The sequence below is a fragment of the Sinocyclocheilus rhinocerous genome, unplaced genomic scaffold (genome assembly GCF_001515625.1).
Source record: "Sinocyclocheilus rhinocerous isolate Xijiao unplaced genomic scaffold, SAMN03320098_v1.1 scaffold1238, whole genome shotgun sequence".
In the NCBI taxonomy this organism is placed as follows: Eukaryota; Metazoa; Chordata; class Actinopteri; order Cypriniformes; family Cyprinidae; genus Sinocyclocheilus; species Sinocyclocheilus rhinocerous.
In genome coordinates, this window is record NW_015662954.1 from 825,642 (window position 1) to 839,479 (window position 13,838).

Here is a 13,838-nt window from a genome sequence, read left to right on the forward strand (position 1 = left end):
CAGTTTATATATATATATATATATATATATATGTAGTTTAGACTTAGTGGCTACAAAAATGTGTCTTTCTCACCTTCTGAAGGAGGAACTCCACCATCATTATCTCTCCAAATGCAGCAGCCCACATTAGTGGTGTGAAACCTCGCTCATCTTGACTTTTAAGTAGAGAACTGTCTGCAAGATTACCCATATATATATATACATACATATTTATTCATTCATTCATTCATTTGTTTGTTTATGCATGCATGCGCTGGATGCCCTTATTTATTTATTTATTTTAGCAAGTGTATATTTATTGATACCTTTGGATAAATGTAATTCCAGTTGTGAAATCTCTCCATGGGCTGCCAGCTGATGAATTGAGAGGTCTACAAGACATAATTAAATGCCATAATTACATTTAAAAAGACTATTAAATGCCTGCATTTGAAATCTGCCTATATCTATAGAAGGAGGTGGCAGACTCACTGTCTAAAGTGGCGGGTCGGACTGTGACCTCATTCCCCCGCTGTTTATTTGTCAGAGTGGTCGAATGGTTTACTGCATTTTCATCATTTCGGTTTTCCATAATCGCTTATCATTACACCTGCTTTAAATGTACGCAATATAGAAAATATAAATAAATAACTAATAAACAAGATTAGCGCCCATTATTATGCATAATTAGTTAATAATACTAATATAAAATAACAAAATATGACTTAGGAGAATATTACCTTCGATTGTTTACATGATCTTAAACTTCACAGGTTCGTGTGATCGTATATGCTGCTTTTGTTTCCTGATTCGGTTGCAAAAGTGAAACTGAAATAGAAGTCTTGCAAGTGCATTGAACTCGCGCACATTCAAAGTCTATTGAATGATATATGAAACAGTAGGCTACTTTTCTCATAATATATATCTGGCTGCAAAATTAATCGCATCTTTTTTAACAATTAGAGTTGGGACAATAGCTTGAAATGGGTTTCGTGAACGAATCGGAGGGGTTGGATGAATCTTTTGGGAATCGTTTTAGTTCACTTTCATGTACTGACTCTTTGAGGCGCGTGACTGCTTACTGCCTTCGAAGACTGACTATAGACGGAGCCAATAGCATTTGAGTGCGAGCTGGGAAGGAGTATTTCATTGGTTGGATCTACTGATCAATACGCCCCCTTCATTGAGTAGGTGTAACTTATCTGTCTGTCTGTCTGTCTACCTTTAATTATTCATGTTTGTTGATGTTTGTTGAACTTTTCCCATGGTTCATAACAGCCCATCAGCTTTCTAGATAATGAAATATTTGGGTGAAAAAAATATGATCTTATTTGATGTCTTTTTTTATTATTATTAAATTAAATTAAATTATGTATTTTGTGGAGAAAACGTAATGCTCCGGTGCTTATATACTTTTCTGTGATTTCTTAGTAGACTTTAAAAAATAAAACAAGTTTACGATTTCAGTAAGACTTTTTTAAGTCATGAACGGCTCGGCTTCGTTCATGACTCGCTCGCTGTCACCTACCTGCGTAAACATCATAGACTGTATAAAAACAGGTAAACATCTGCAGAAAAGGCCACTAAATGATGAAACGATTCAAATGATTCGATTCACCTAGATGATCACAATCTCCAGAACTAGTGGCTAGGAACTAGTTATTGGCCTGATGTTACTCCGGGTGATGTTTTGGGAGCACACTTGTAAGGGAAACAGCTGCGATTTGATAATACAGAAGGAAATTTATATCATACGATAATATTTAATAAAAATGGAGGATCAAGAAATGCAGTTGAAATGATGTTTTGGGAGCACACTTGTAAGGGAAACACAGCTGCGATTTGATAATACAGAAGGAAATTTATATCATACGATAATATTTAATAAAAATGGAGGATCAAGAAATGCAGTTGAAAGTAAAAAGAGGTACCATGGATAGATTCAGAGTTTTGATGTCTATTGATTCATGTTTTATAATCGACGACTCGGTGTACTTGTGTTTACATTAACTTTAACATCTAATTTACAATACTGAATTGATTATTAGACGCCTTATTTAAGCGTGTCAATGGTCTGATTTGAGATGACACATAATTTAATACGAACCTGATGAAGAGATACTGATTATATGTTTTGTTTATTTCTGCTACAGTGACTGATAAATTCACAGAGAGTATGTATGTTTTGGCCAATGAACCGTCGATAGCGCTTTATAGGTTACAAGAGCACGTCAGGAGATCCCTACCAGAGCTCGTGCAACACAAGGTAAGTTGCCTTATTTTAATGTGTTTTATTTGTTGCCTAGCCTGTATTACAGTAATACAGACAATACATTTGCCTAAACACTGTAATTTGGTTATTTTTAAAGATATTTGCCTGAATGATTAACATTTGACCTGCCATATTAGAATCTCACAGGTTTCACTTAAGAATCTCACTTTACATTAGAAATTATACACTGAACAAAATTATAAAACGCAACACTTTTGTTTTTGCCCCCATTTTTCATGAGCTGAACTCAAAGATCTAAGACTTTTTCTATGTACACAAAAGGCCTATTTCTCTCAAATATTGTTCACAAATCTGTCTAAATCTGTGTTAGTGAGCACTTCTCCTTTGCTCAAATTACAAAAATCAGTTAGAGTGTGCTGTCTAATCAGCATCTTGATATGCCGCACCTGTGAGGTGGATGGATTATCTCGGCAAAGGAGAAGTGCTCACTAACACAGATTTAGACAGATTTGTGAACAATATTTGAGAGAAATAGGCTTTTTGTGTACATAGAAAAAGTCTTAGATCTTTGAGTTCAGCTCATGAAAAATGGGGGCAAAAACAAAAGTGTTGCGTTTATAATTGTGTTCAGTGTAATAGTAAATTATAAAATATTATTTTTTTGCTGGAAAACAATGCCATACTGTGTAATTATTACTGATTTATTATTTCCTGCTACAACAAGCAACTGTTAAAAACCCATCTTTTCAAAATATCCTACACTTATTAGTTTAACTTAAGCTTTTTAATAGGGTATGTTTGTTATATTCTGTTCTATGTTTTGTCATGTTTTATTGTTGTTATTTATTGTCTTATGTTAAATATTATATATTATTGTCTTATATTGTGTTTTAATTTAGCCTATTTGTAGTGCATTGGGTATGATAAAGCACATTATAAATAAAATGTATAATTAGTATTACTTTAGCAAGCTGACTTAAGTGTTGTACTCATTTATTGTAGACAGACATGCAGGTGTTGTGTATTTATTTTGTTTTATTTTAATGTATTATCTTTGTGTTTTTGTAGCACTTTGGGTTTGCGAAACTTGCATAATAAATCAAATGTATTATAATATAATTTTATTATCAAGTTGACCTAAGTGTTGTAATTATGAATTTGTAGACTGATATGCAGATATGTATTTATTTAGCTTTATCATTGTTATTTATTGTATTTTCTTTTATTTTTGTAGCACTTTGGCTATGAGAAAAGTGCATTATAAACAAAAATATATATTTATTGTTATTATATTAGCAAGTTGACTGAAGTGCCGTGATGAATTGTGAATTTGTAGACAGACATGCAGAGTTGGGAGGAGCAAAGTCAAGGAGCAATCTACACTGTTGAATATGCATGCAGGTAAGATATATATTTTATATATTATATACATATATATTATGTAGTACCTTATTTAATGTACTTTATGTGTGTGTGTGTGTGTCTTTCAGTGCGGTTAAAAGCATGACGAATAGTAGTCTCTATTTCAAGAATATAGACGGTCTGCTCCGGCAAGCCATTTCACTGAAGGAACAGATCAGCAGCTCACAGGGTCGAAGGTTGTAGTCACTATCCATTTTAATGCAATTACATTCATTTACGTTATTATTATTTATTTATTTCGTTTTAGTTTTATATATCACTTCACTGTTAAATGTGAATGTGGCATTGACCTCCTGTAATTTTTCTTTGCTTGTTTGCTTCACTTTTAATTTGCTCACTTTTTCTGTTTTTAAACATACATGTCACTTCAGTGCTGTGAAACCTGCAATTAATCCAAATGATACACCCACACACACTTCAGTCACACCACCTTGACTCATGGAAGTCTTTCTCCAAGGTTAGTTTTACTTCATTTTTGTTTGTTTTTTTTCTAATTTACGCATGCCGTGTTAGTGGTAATTTGATAGTTTATGTACAAAATTTCATAAAAAAAACAACATCATTTCATAGTATTTCAGTTTTATTATGACAGAAATGTTAAATACCGATTCAGATCAGCTTCTCCCATAAGTTATTCAATTATGCTATTTTTCTTAACTTTTATAGTTGTATTGTTCTGTTCCAAAATATGTCTTTCTAGTAAAAAAAAGAGAACAATACACTATCCTACAGCTACACAAATTCTCAAGTATTTCAGTAGTAATTTCACATTTTAACAATTAGTGTGATTTCTAACACCTGTAAGTTGATATTAGGTGTATGAAAAATACATTTTTACATATTTTGCTTTAAATGTCACATAAATAATTTAAGATGCAATAATCTGATGAAAAAGCAGTACATTGTGAAATATTATTACAATTTTAAATAACTATTTTCTTATTTTAATGTATTTTAAAATGTAATTTATTCCTGTGATGCAAAGCTGAATTTGTCTTCAGTGTCACATGATCCTTCAGAAAGCAATTATTTAAACTGTAATAATATTACACAATATTAATGTTTTAAATGTTTTCATCAAATAAATGCAGGCTTACAGAACATAAGAGACTTATTTCAAAAACAAAACAAAAATCTTAATTATTCCACCAGTGTCTATGTGTATATACTGTATGTATGTGTGTGTGTATGTATATGTGACCATGGACCACAAAACCAGTCATAAGGGTCCATTTTTTCGAAATTGAGATTTATACATTATCTAAAAGCTGAATAAATAAGCTTTCCATTGATGTATGGTTTGTTAGGATAGGACAATATTTGGTCGAGGTACAACTATTTGAAAATCTGGAATCTGAGGGAGCAAAAAAAATCAAAATATTGAGAAAATCGCCTTTAAAGTTGTCCAAATGAAGTTCTTAGCAATGCATATTACTAATCAAAAATGAAGTTTTGATATATTTACGGTAGGACATTTACAAAATATCTTCATGGATTTACTTAATATCCCAATGATTTTTGGAAGAAAAATCAATAATTTTGACCCATACAATGTTTTTTTGGCTATTGCTACAAATATACCCCGGCGACTTAAGACTGGTTTTGTGGTCCAGGGTCACATATATAAATGACAGTACATATTGTATTATTTAATGCCCATCTTAACATCAGACTAGATGTGATACCATTCATACTAAAGTTGAATCCTTGATCGTGGCTTTTCTAGCAAGTACAGATCTCATCTCACTGTTGACCCCGGTCCAGGGTTTGGCCTGTGCCTGAAACAGGCTGGACTCTGTCGAAAGTGTCCGGTGCGTCCGTCCACTCCCACCGCCACTGTAGCCGTCCTTATCGCTGCGAGGGCCGATAGATGCCCAGTACTGTGAGTTAGGATCGATGTGAGCGGGGTTGATGAAATGGCTGTGCAGGTTGGCTAAACTGTGCTGCCTCTGTGGCTTTTCCACAATGCTTAGGTTCGACGTACGGATTCCAGCGATGTTTTCAGGGTTGCTGTGGTACATGGTGTGGGCATGTTCATTGTGGAAGTGTTTGGCTGTATGTGCTGCCCGTATTAGGGAGTGAATAACGATAAGTAGCAGGACGAGAACACCGGAGGAAAGCACGCACACGCTGGCTATGCCCGTCTCAACTTCAAACACCAATAACATGTAAATACACATGGCTGTGAGGGGAAAAATGAAATGTATGTCAAATCACTCCATGATGTGTCATCTGAAAGATGAATATAAACTAATGTACTGTTGTTTTCCACAGGAAAAGAGCTTTGGATCCTGGCATGCTAAAGGATGGAGGGGAAAAGCACAGCTCTGGGATATAAACTGATGAAGATCTGGATAAAATAGATCTGAATATTCCATATTCACTTGTTGCCACCACTTAATATTAATGATGATTACTACTCTAAAATATTGAAGCCCATTGTCAAATCCGAGTTACAAAATAAAAAAGGTAATTCTGAGTTTAAAATAAGAAATAAATACATATAGTGAGATCAAAGTCACAATTAGGAGTTGCAACTCCAGGAATATATTGCAGTTGCTAGACTTAATGTCACATTATGCAATATAAAGTCACAATTTGCAAGGTTTAAAGTCAAATTGTGAGATGAAAGTCACAGTTGGGAAATATAAAGTTGCAACTGCAAAGAAAATATTGCATTTGCCAGATTTAATGTAACATTGAAGTGATGAAGTTACATTATAAAATTTAAATACACAATTATAAAAATGTAATGTCTCAATTAGCAAAAAAAAAGTTGTAATTGTGAAGTTTAATGTCACACTGCAACATTTAAAGTCACATTATGAGATACAATGTCACAAATAGAATATATAAAGTTGCAACTGCAAAGGAAAATATCGGCGTTGCGAGATTTAATATTGCATTGCGAAATGTAACATTATGAGAGATAAATTAAAAGTCACAATTGCAAGATATAAAGTCATGATTGCCACTTTTTTTCTTTATTCTGAGGCAGAAATGGGCTTCCCATTACATTTTTTGGTATTGACATATGATATTTATAAGCTGCTTTAGGTGTTCTGGTTACAATTTGTTCACATTTTGCACATTAATTCTTCATTTGTTGTAATAAGGTAAATGTAACTGTTCTGTAAATGTGTATATGCTGAATTTAAAGATTAAAGTTTTTAAGTATAATTCATGACATGACTTCCATGTGGTTTTTGTGTAGCACTTACCAGCTAAGTAAACTGAAACTCCAAGGCAAAACAGTCCAATGGTCACATGCCGAACAACCCTGTTATCCAATAAAAACCAGTCGGCCCTAGGATAGAAGCAAAAACAGATCATTTCTTGTTGCATGGACGAGTAGCAGGGCCTCAATTTGCAAAACAAATAGACTGATTTCAAAGACCTGCTAGAATGTGGTTCTTTGAATTATTAGACATTTTAAAATGTTCAAACCTGGGTTATATCTGAGAAAGTTGTTCTGGAGGTCAATATGAAATTCAAAAGTCCATTAAATGTCATTTACCTTTGATATACAGTGTGGGCCCCAAAAAATATTTGGATATTTGAGCTATAGCATTTTCACAGAGCTAACTCTTTTTCTCTCAATTTTTTGTTTCTCTCAGTGACTTTCAATGTTATTTTTAGTTGATGAATAAAGAAATTCTCCTCAAGTTCTCACAGGTGTGATTCATCACATTTACTATATGTTCCAGTAACGTTCAACAACCAAAAACTGTCCATATGATTTTTGTATGAAGGGCTTTACAACTGTTTTATCACTTAAACTCTTTTGGGGGAATGTTTTGCTCGAAAAGTGTGCTTGTATCATTCTTTCAAATTTGGTTTAAGATTCTGTATCTAATTCTATGATAAAGTGTCTACATACGTGTCTCCATTACCTTTGTGTATCTGGTTCTTCACCACGGCATATTTCAGTAGCGAAATAGCTGTGAAGCAAACACACAACAACTGAGCTCAAGTTGAGTGTCAGAGACAAGGCTGAGAGGACCGTGGAAACAGCCATTAACACAGCTGTGATCTCACTCGACCCTAAAGTAGACGAATCCTTTATAACAGCCTGTTGCGTTTGGAGCTGGAAGATCAAAATGACGGACAATACGGACATTATTGCGGACAAAATCCCTAAAAACGCGAGTACCACGAGAGAACGCTGACTGTAGGAATGCGTCATGTCCGACAGTGAATAAATGCCCGATTTACTATGTAAACAAACCGCCAAATCTGCGAAAGTCCATCAAAAATGATGTTTTTCCACTTTTCCTCGATATCTTCCCACTATGTTTTCTGTTTGCGGGTTTCTTGACAAGGAAAACAAACGATGCTTGAGAGGCTGCTGTGGAATGCGCGTGCTCTCGTGCCGCTGTTGTTCAGTCAGAGCATGTGATCCACTTTAAATCCCCAGATTAAAAACTTTTTTCATGCAACAATGGAGTTTTTATTTGGATTTATTCGCCCAAGCAATGCAGCAGCTTGCTCGTCCTGCACTTATATTTGGCTCTTGAGAACTTTTCTCCAAAGGAATGCACATGCCTATCCATGTTTTGTTGTTCAGTGCATGGAACAGGTGTAGTGCACTAATTAAATTTTTCATGAAACATTCTGCGTGTGCCTCAAGCATAACCAAATTTGGGGACAAAATATAGTTTTATTTTTTATTAGTCTTCTTATTATGTATCTTTACAGTTTTTAACTTTTATATTTTAAAAGTTATAGGCTACATTTCTTTATTTAGCAGTCGCTTTTATCTAAACCCAGACAGCACACGTACGTTTTCAAGATGTCTGTTAAAGATCGCTTGATCTGGAAAGCATCTGCTGTGTACAAACATCTGTCTGTAAGATGTCAGTTTTACATACAGTTGAGGTCAAAAGTTTACATCCCCCTTTCAGAATCTGCCAGGGGCGCCGCTATCAATTTTGGGCCCTATGAAAGAATATGAGGTTGGGCCCCCTACCGCACCAAACATACACTATATTGCCCAAAAAACTATAAAACTCAAAAAAACTCATCGCCAAACACCAATGACTTGTACATATGCGTACAATCATGCCCAAACTGTGGCAACAAAGATGGAAATACAAATTTTAAATACATGAATTATGTTTCCATCTTTGATGCCACAGTTTTGGAAGTGCCTTTTTCTGTTCTAAAGATCAGTCTTTTTTTAAAACCTTGCCTTATACACAGAGGCATTGTCGTGTTAGAATAGAAAATGGTCCTGTTCAAACTATTGGTATAAAATTAGAAGCACACAATTCTCTAGAATAGCATTATATGCTTTTTTATTTACTAAAAAATAGAAATTACTAAAGTAGTCAAACCTGTTCATTAGAAGGGGGGTTTAAAAGTGCGTTTGCCCCCCTCGAACTCGAAGACATCTCTAATTTGACAGTTTACCATCTGATCTCACTCATGACTCTAGGCTACGTAGGACGGGACGAAACCATGAAGTGAATGGGGGAGAAAATTTTGCTGGAAATGCAGAAATAAGCCGTAATTTTGTTTTATTTGTAACTCTTTGGTAGATACATTTATAATTTATATTACATTACTACTACTACTGTTACTACTAATAAAACAGGGGGCCCCAAAAGTGCGTCTGGCCCTTAGAATCGTCCTAATCGTCCTTTTATGTGTCTAAAGCAATAACTTCATGCTGTAGTATTTCTTATTCTTTAACTAATAACTTAAGGAATGAGCTTGCTAGAATGCTAAAAATGTTTTTGTTTTGGTGGGTTTGAGTGAAATGGGCCTACTTGCATGACAAGATCATTAAAGCGGTGCATATTTGTAGTGTCATTCACAAAAATATGTATATTAAGAATGATTATTTTGCACAAAAATTAAACTACACAACAAGAAAGATTTATAGATCTGGAGGAATGGGTCAGGGTTTGAGAGCACTGAGGTAAGAGACCCGGCGACTGCATTGCCTTTTTTGTGTGTTTTGAAAGTGGTGCAAATAGAGGCAGTAGTTGCTGCCTTTTAAAACTGATAAAGCTTTGCTTCGTTGCCTTAGAGACAAGCATTGCGCTCTGGAGAACTCTTAGTTAAGGCAATGGAAAGCTTTTTGAAAAATAGCCCACATCCAATCACATGTTCTGATTTCTAAGAACTAGTGCTTGATTATAAATTACTCTGAAATATATGACATTCTATACATGCAATATCCTGATGAAAAAGGGAAAGACTATCATCTTCACTCTTCTTTTTGTATGTTACGGGTGCAGAAGCAGTACTGAAGATATAAAGAGCATCAAGCCTACGGTAGGCCTTTATCAGGAACATTTTATTTATGAATCTAAATGTTATAAGCATTATATTTAAGCTTATTTACATAAAGGTGAAACGTTGCTTGTTACCTTAACCCTGAATGCGCAGGTGGGTTTTTTTTTCTCAGAATGGGCTGATGGGAACTCAAGGTCTGCTGCTGTGCTGAACGCGATAAGCCAGACACTAAAAAAACATCGCCTGAAGAATCGCCTAAACATGAACGCTGACCAGAGAGGCTATTTCTGAATCCGAGAGATTCACCACATGTACAAAAACTTCAGGCCGCTGATATTGTCAAAAGCAGAAGTGAGAAGTTTCAGGGAAAAAAAGTTGACACTTGACACTTTCCAGACTTTCCTTTATTCGATATGAGACGCAGTTATGTGGAGTAGTAATTATATTAACTGCTATAAATTTATTACACACTTGACTTTACATAAAGGTTCCAGTTAACTTAAAAAGGTTTTACACTCTTAAAAATAAAGGTTCCAAAAGGGAAGAACCATTCTGGGTTCCTCAAAGAAACTTTCAGTGAGCAGTTCTTAAAATAACAATATTTTTCTTAGTATGAAGACCCTTTAAATAATCTAAAGAATCTTTTTTTGACTATAGAGAACCTTTTGTGTAATGAAAAGGTTCCATGGATGTTAAATGCTCTTAATGGAACCATTAACGCCAATAAAGTATTTTTTAGAATTTGAACCTTTACAGTGCACACTTTAGTACAAGAGGAGAACATTTTAATGTTCTACAAAGAAAAACGTATTCTTTACTTTGATGCAAATAATGAAGCTTTGAAGAACTGAGAAATTAATATAGTGATATGAGAGTCTTAATATGATTATGAATCTGTATAACTATTTAACTTTCTCACCTATTATTAGATGTTTAGTTAAATTTAATTATATTAATTGACATAAAATCAGAAAAAAGAGACATAATAGCCAGACTTTTAATTTTATTTAATTTTATTTAATTTAATTTAATTTAATTTTATTTTATTTTATTTTATTTTATTTTATTTTATTATTTTAAAATGCTCCAACCCTAAATGAAATCTTTATTTTCTCCTTTATTTTTTTATTTTATTTTATTTTATTTTAAAATGCTCCAACCCTAAATGAAATCTTTATTTTCTCCATAAATTATATTGAATAGTCAATATGCCTTTTTAGGCAAGACACAGGCAAAATTGGTCAGTTTTTTAGATTTTTGGGCTATTTTGCTTTCATAACACTTTATCTATTTGCATCTGTGGATTAGAGTTACAATACATATCTTTTAGAGCCTTTTTCTCATTTGTTTTCATAGTAAGCCAGAAATCGCCACTTCAGCTCCACTGATTTATATAATATTCTTAAAAATAAGCATATATGTAAAATGTATCTTTTCTGTCTGTTCACAGTATTTGTTTTATTTATGAAGTGATAAAATAATATAAGAAAACCTTTAATATGTCAACAAAATAAAATGAAAAATTTGAACTTGGCTTTAAACAGTGCTTCGTTTTCTCTTCTGGAAATGTATGCAAGTGCATATTTAATTACAAAATTCCTCATATGCCTCATTTAAATGTAACATTTCTGAAAACTTGTCTTAATGTACTGTGATTAATCAACTGGGATGATGTCTGTTAGTTGAAAGTCAAATTTGTACCCTTTTCACCTGTGGTGTCTTGCCTTAAAATCAATGTTTATGTTTGTTCCTTCCAGACTGGAGGGAGCTTCCTGCAGGAGGGATGCGGAGGGACTTTCGGGAGCATGACATGAGGTTGCTGTTTCTTGCATCAGATGACATGCAGATTAAACTCTCAGAGGGGGACTGAAGCCACTGTGTTCATGAGTGAGAGATATTGGTAAACTCTTTATAGCATGTGAAGTAGATTTCTCTTGTGCATCTCATTGTCACTTTTTAATGGGAAGTAGTCTGTGGGTTCATAAGAGCCTGCTAAGATAAATTACAAAAATGGAAACTCGCTAAAATGACCTCTGAATGAAGTTCTGTGCCCTGTATGGAATTGTGAATATGTTATTATTTGTATAGTGATTTGAATACATATTTTGAGGTGGTTACCCTGTTGTAAAAAAATAATGATAGTGAATAGGAAAAAGTAAAATATATGTATTTAAAATTTTATGCATAGATATTTTAATTTCAATTTTTCTTTCATGGAAATCTATAATAAAAAATTTAATTTTCTTGGAATAGTGTAATGAAATGTATACCTATTTTATGTATGTTGAAAATTTATATATATATTAATCATTTATTCATCATTTCCCCTTAAAATATGAAGCAAATTTGTCCAAATTAGGGGTCTGTATACTGTAGCCTATATAAAAGTTATATAGAAGTTTCATAACTTTTTATGGCATTTTTATGAATTGATTTCTGCTTATAATCTTTTATAATGAACAGTATTATAAAGTTTTGCTCAAAAAATGTAGCTTTGGACCAGGCTAAAACTCCTGCCAGCACATAACACAGTTATGTTACATTGTAATTAAACAAAATAATACTTTTATTATTTGATTATTGTTATATATTAATTAGACTAATTCATTCATTCATTTGTAAAGGCTTTTTCAGTTCAGTTTAATATTGGCATGTCTCTATTGCGTTATTAATTTTAATAGGTGAATTAAACTAGTTTAATAGCGTCATCACGTTTTTACAGTGTTTAATGTGCTTAACATAAAAAACGACAATGTTCTTAATCTTTCTCTTTTCGTTATTCACTTTGTACGCTAAATATTTAAGTGTATTTAAAGTATCCGAAGGGTTTTCTATTAAGCGAATGACACATAATAAAAGTAATGGCGTCTTTTGCAGCCAATAAAACTCGACAGAGGCGGGTGCAAAACTCTAAAGTAGGCGGTGGCTGCTGATGGTGTGGACAGGCGCAGATGATTGGCGTCTCTTTCCGCCAATGGGAACGCTGAGGGGGCGTGGTATTTTCTGCCTGATGCCACTGCTGTGGGAACAGCTGGAGATGATTGGCGTCGTTTTCAGCTAATGGGAACGCCGAGGGGGCGTGGTTTTCTCTGAGCTATGCTGCTACAGTATGAACAGCTGGAGATGCGCTGTTGTCTAAAGAAGCTCGACGATCATCAGATGATGTGAACTCCTCCATTCAGCTGATTCATCTTATTTTGCAGACTGGTGACACTCTTCTTAACGACTCAGCCGACTGGTTAATTGTCAAAACCAGGTAAGATCGTTTTTTTAATAGTATAAAACTGTTTTTTTGGTTGTTCACATATATATATATATATATATATATGTGTGTGTGTGTTATATGCTTCAGACACACACACATACAATAAATAAAATATAAATGGGTATTGCTAAATAATTTCACTCTATATACATATTGATATTAATATTGTATTAATTCTAATGAAGTATTAATAATAGTAGTAATACGATTATTAATTATTTATTTAGCAATGCATAAATATAAATAATATATTACAATTAATAATATTTATACATACTACTACTAATAATAATAATATAAAAATATTTTTTCAAATGCTATAAGCATAAAAATATTATTTAAAAACAAAACAAAAAAATATTGCAAAATACTATAATAGTTTGATAAATATGTATATACAATTCAAGATTTAAAGCATAGAAAATTAGGCCTTTTGTTCGCTCACTAGTTCTAATCAAGCCACCATCAATGTGTTACCTTGAGAACGTGAGAACGAATGCATAACGCTTTATTTATTACACAAAGTGTTGTTAACGCTTTTTTCTCAACAGATAAATTGGTATTGCAATAGCTCTCATAGCTCTCTATATAATATAATATATAATATAGTGTTATAATATAATTAATACATATTAATATAAAATATATTTTCCTATATAAATAGCAAAATATATTTTATATATATATATATATATA

At 33.2% G+C, this 13,838-nt stretch overlaps 4 protein-coding genes across 6 annotated transcripts in view; 2 read left to right on the forward strand and 2 right to left on the reverse strand.

Annotated features, from left to right (window-relative positions):
• Positions 1-1,064, reverse strand: part of LOC107728547 (DNA-binding protein RFXANK-like) — a 4,252-nt gene extending 3,188 nt beyond the window's left edge. Inside the window, exons 1-4 of one of the 2 annotated variants that reach the window (XM_016538751.1) lie at positions 720-1,064; positions 472-589; positions 306-371; positions 74-174 (exon numbers count right to left, since the gene is read on the reverse strand). In XM_016538751.1, the coding sequence (XP_016394237.1) occupies positions 74-174; positions 306-371; positions 472-571 (267 nt within the window). In that variant the 5' untranslated portion in view covers positions 572-589; positions 720-1,064. Of the gene's footprint in view, positions 1-73; positions 175-305; positions 372-471; positions 593-719 lie in introns of both variants that reach the window. The other variant, XM_016538749.1, reaches the window with a different exon arrangement.
• Positions 1,065-1,800: 736 nt separating this feature from the next.
• Positions 1,801-6,816, forward strand: borcs8 (BLOC-1 related complex subunit 8). 2 transcript variants are annotated; one of them, XM_016538821.1, is made up of 6 exons: positions 1,801-1,906; positions 2,133-2,245; positions 3,549-3,613; positions 3,703-3,810; positions 4,006-4,091; positions 5,909-6,816. In XM_016538821.1, the coding sequence occupies exons 1-5, from the start codon at positions 1,870-1,872 to the stop codon at positions 4,067-4,069; spliced, it is 387 nt and encodes a 128-aa protein (XP_016394307.1). In that variant the 5' UTR covers positions 1,801-1,869; the 3' UTR covers positions 4,070-4,091; positions 5,909-6,816. The 2 variants fall into 2 exon arrangements, with proteins under 2 accessions (XP_016394307.1, XP_016394309.1); XM_016538823.1 differs by lacking the exon at positions 5,909-6,816 and having other exon boundaries at positions 4,006-4,092.
• Positions 5,249-8,124, reverse strand: tmem221 (transmembrane protein 221). Its single transcript, XM_016538820.1, has 3 exons — positions 7,528-8,124; positions 6,856-6,941; positions 5,249-5,816 (listed from the first exon to the last, which is right to left on the reverse strand). Exons 1-3 carry the CDS (start codon positions 7,818-7,820, stop codon positions 5,323-5,325), a joined length of 873 nt encoding a protein of 290 aa, XP_016394306.1. The 5' UTR covers positions 7,821-8,124; the 3' UTR covers positions 5,249-5,322.
• Positions 8,125-13,018: 4,894 nt separating this feature from the next.
• LOC107728551 (myocyte-specific enhancer factor 2B-like) overlaps positions 13,019-13,838 on the forward strand; it is a 17,641-nt gene continuing 16,821 nt past the window's right edge. Inside the window, exon 1 of the mRNA XM_016538753.1 lies at positions 13,019-13,133. The gene's annotated coding sequence lies outside the window, so the exon portion shown is untranslated. The remainder of the gene's footprint in view (positions 13,134-13,838) is intronic.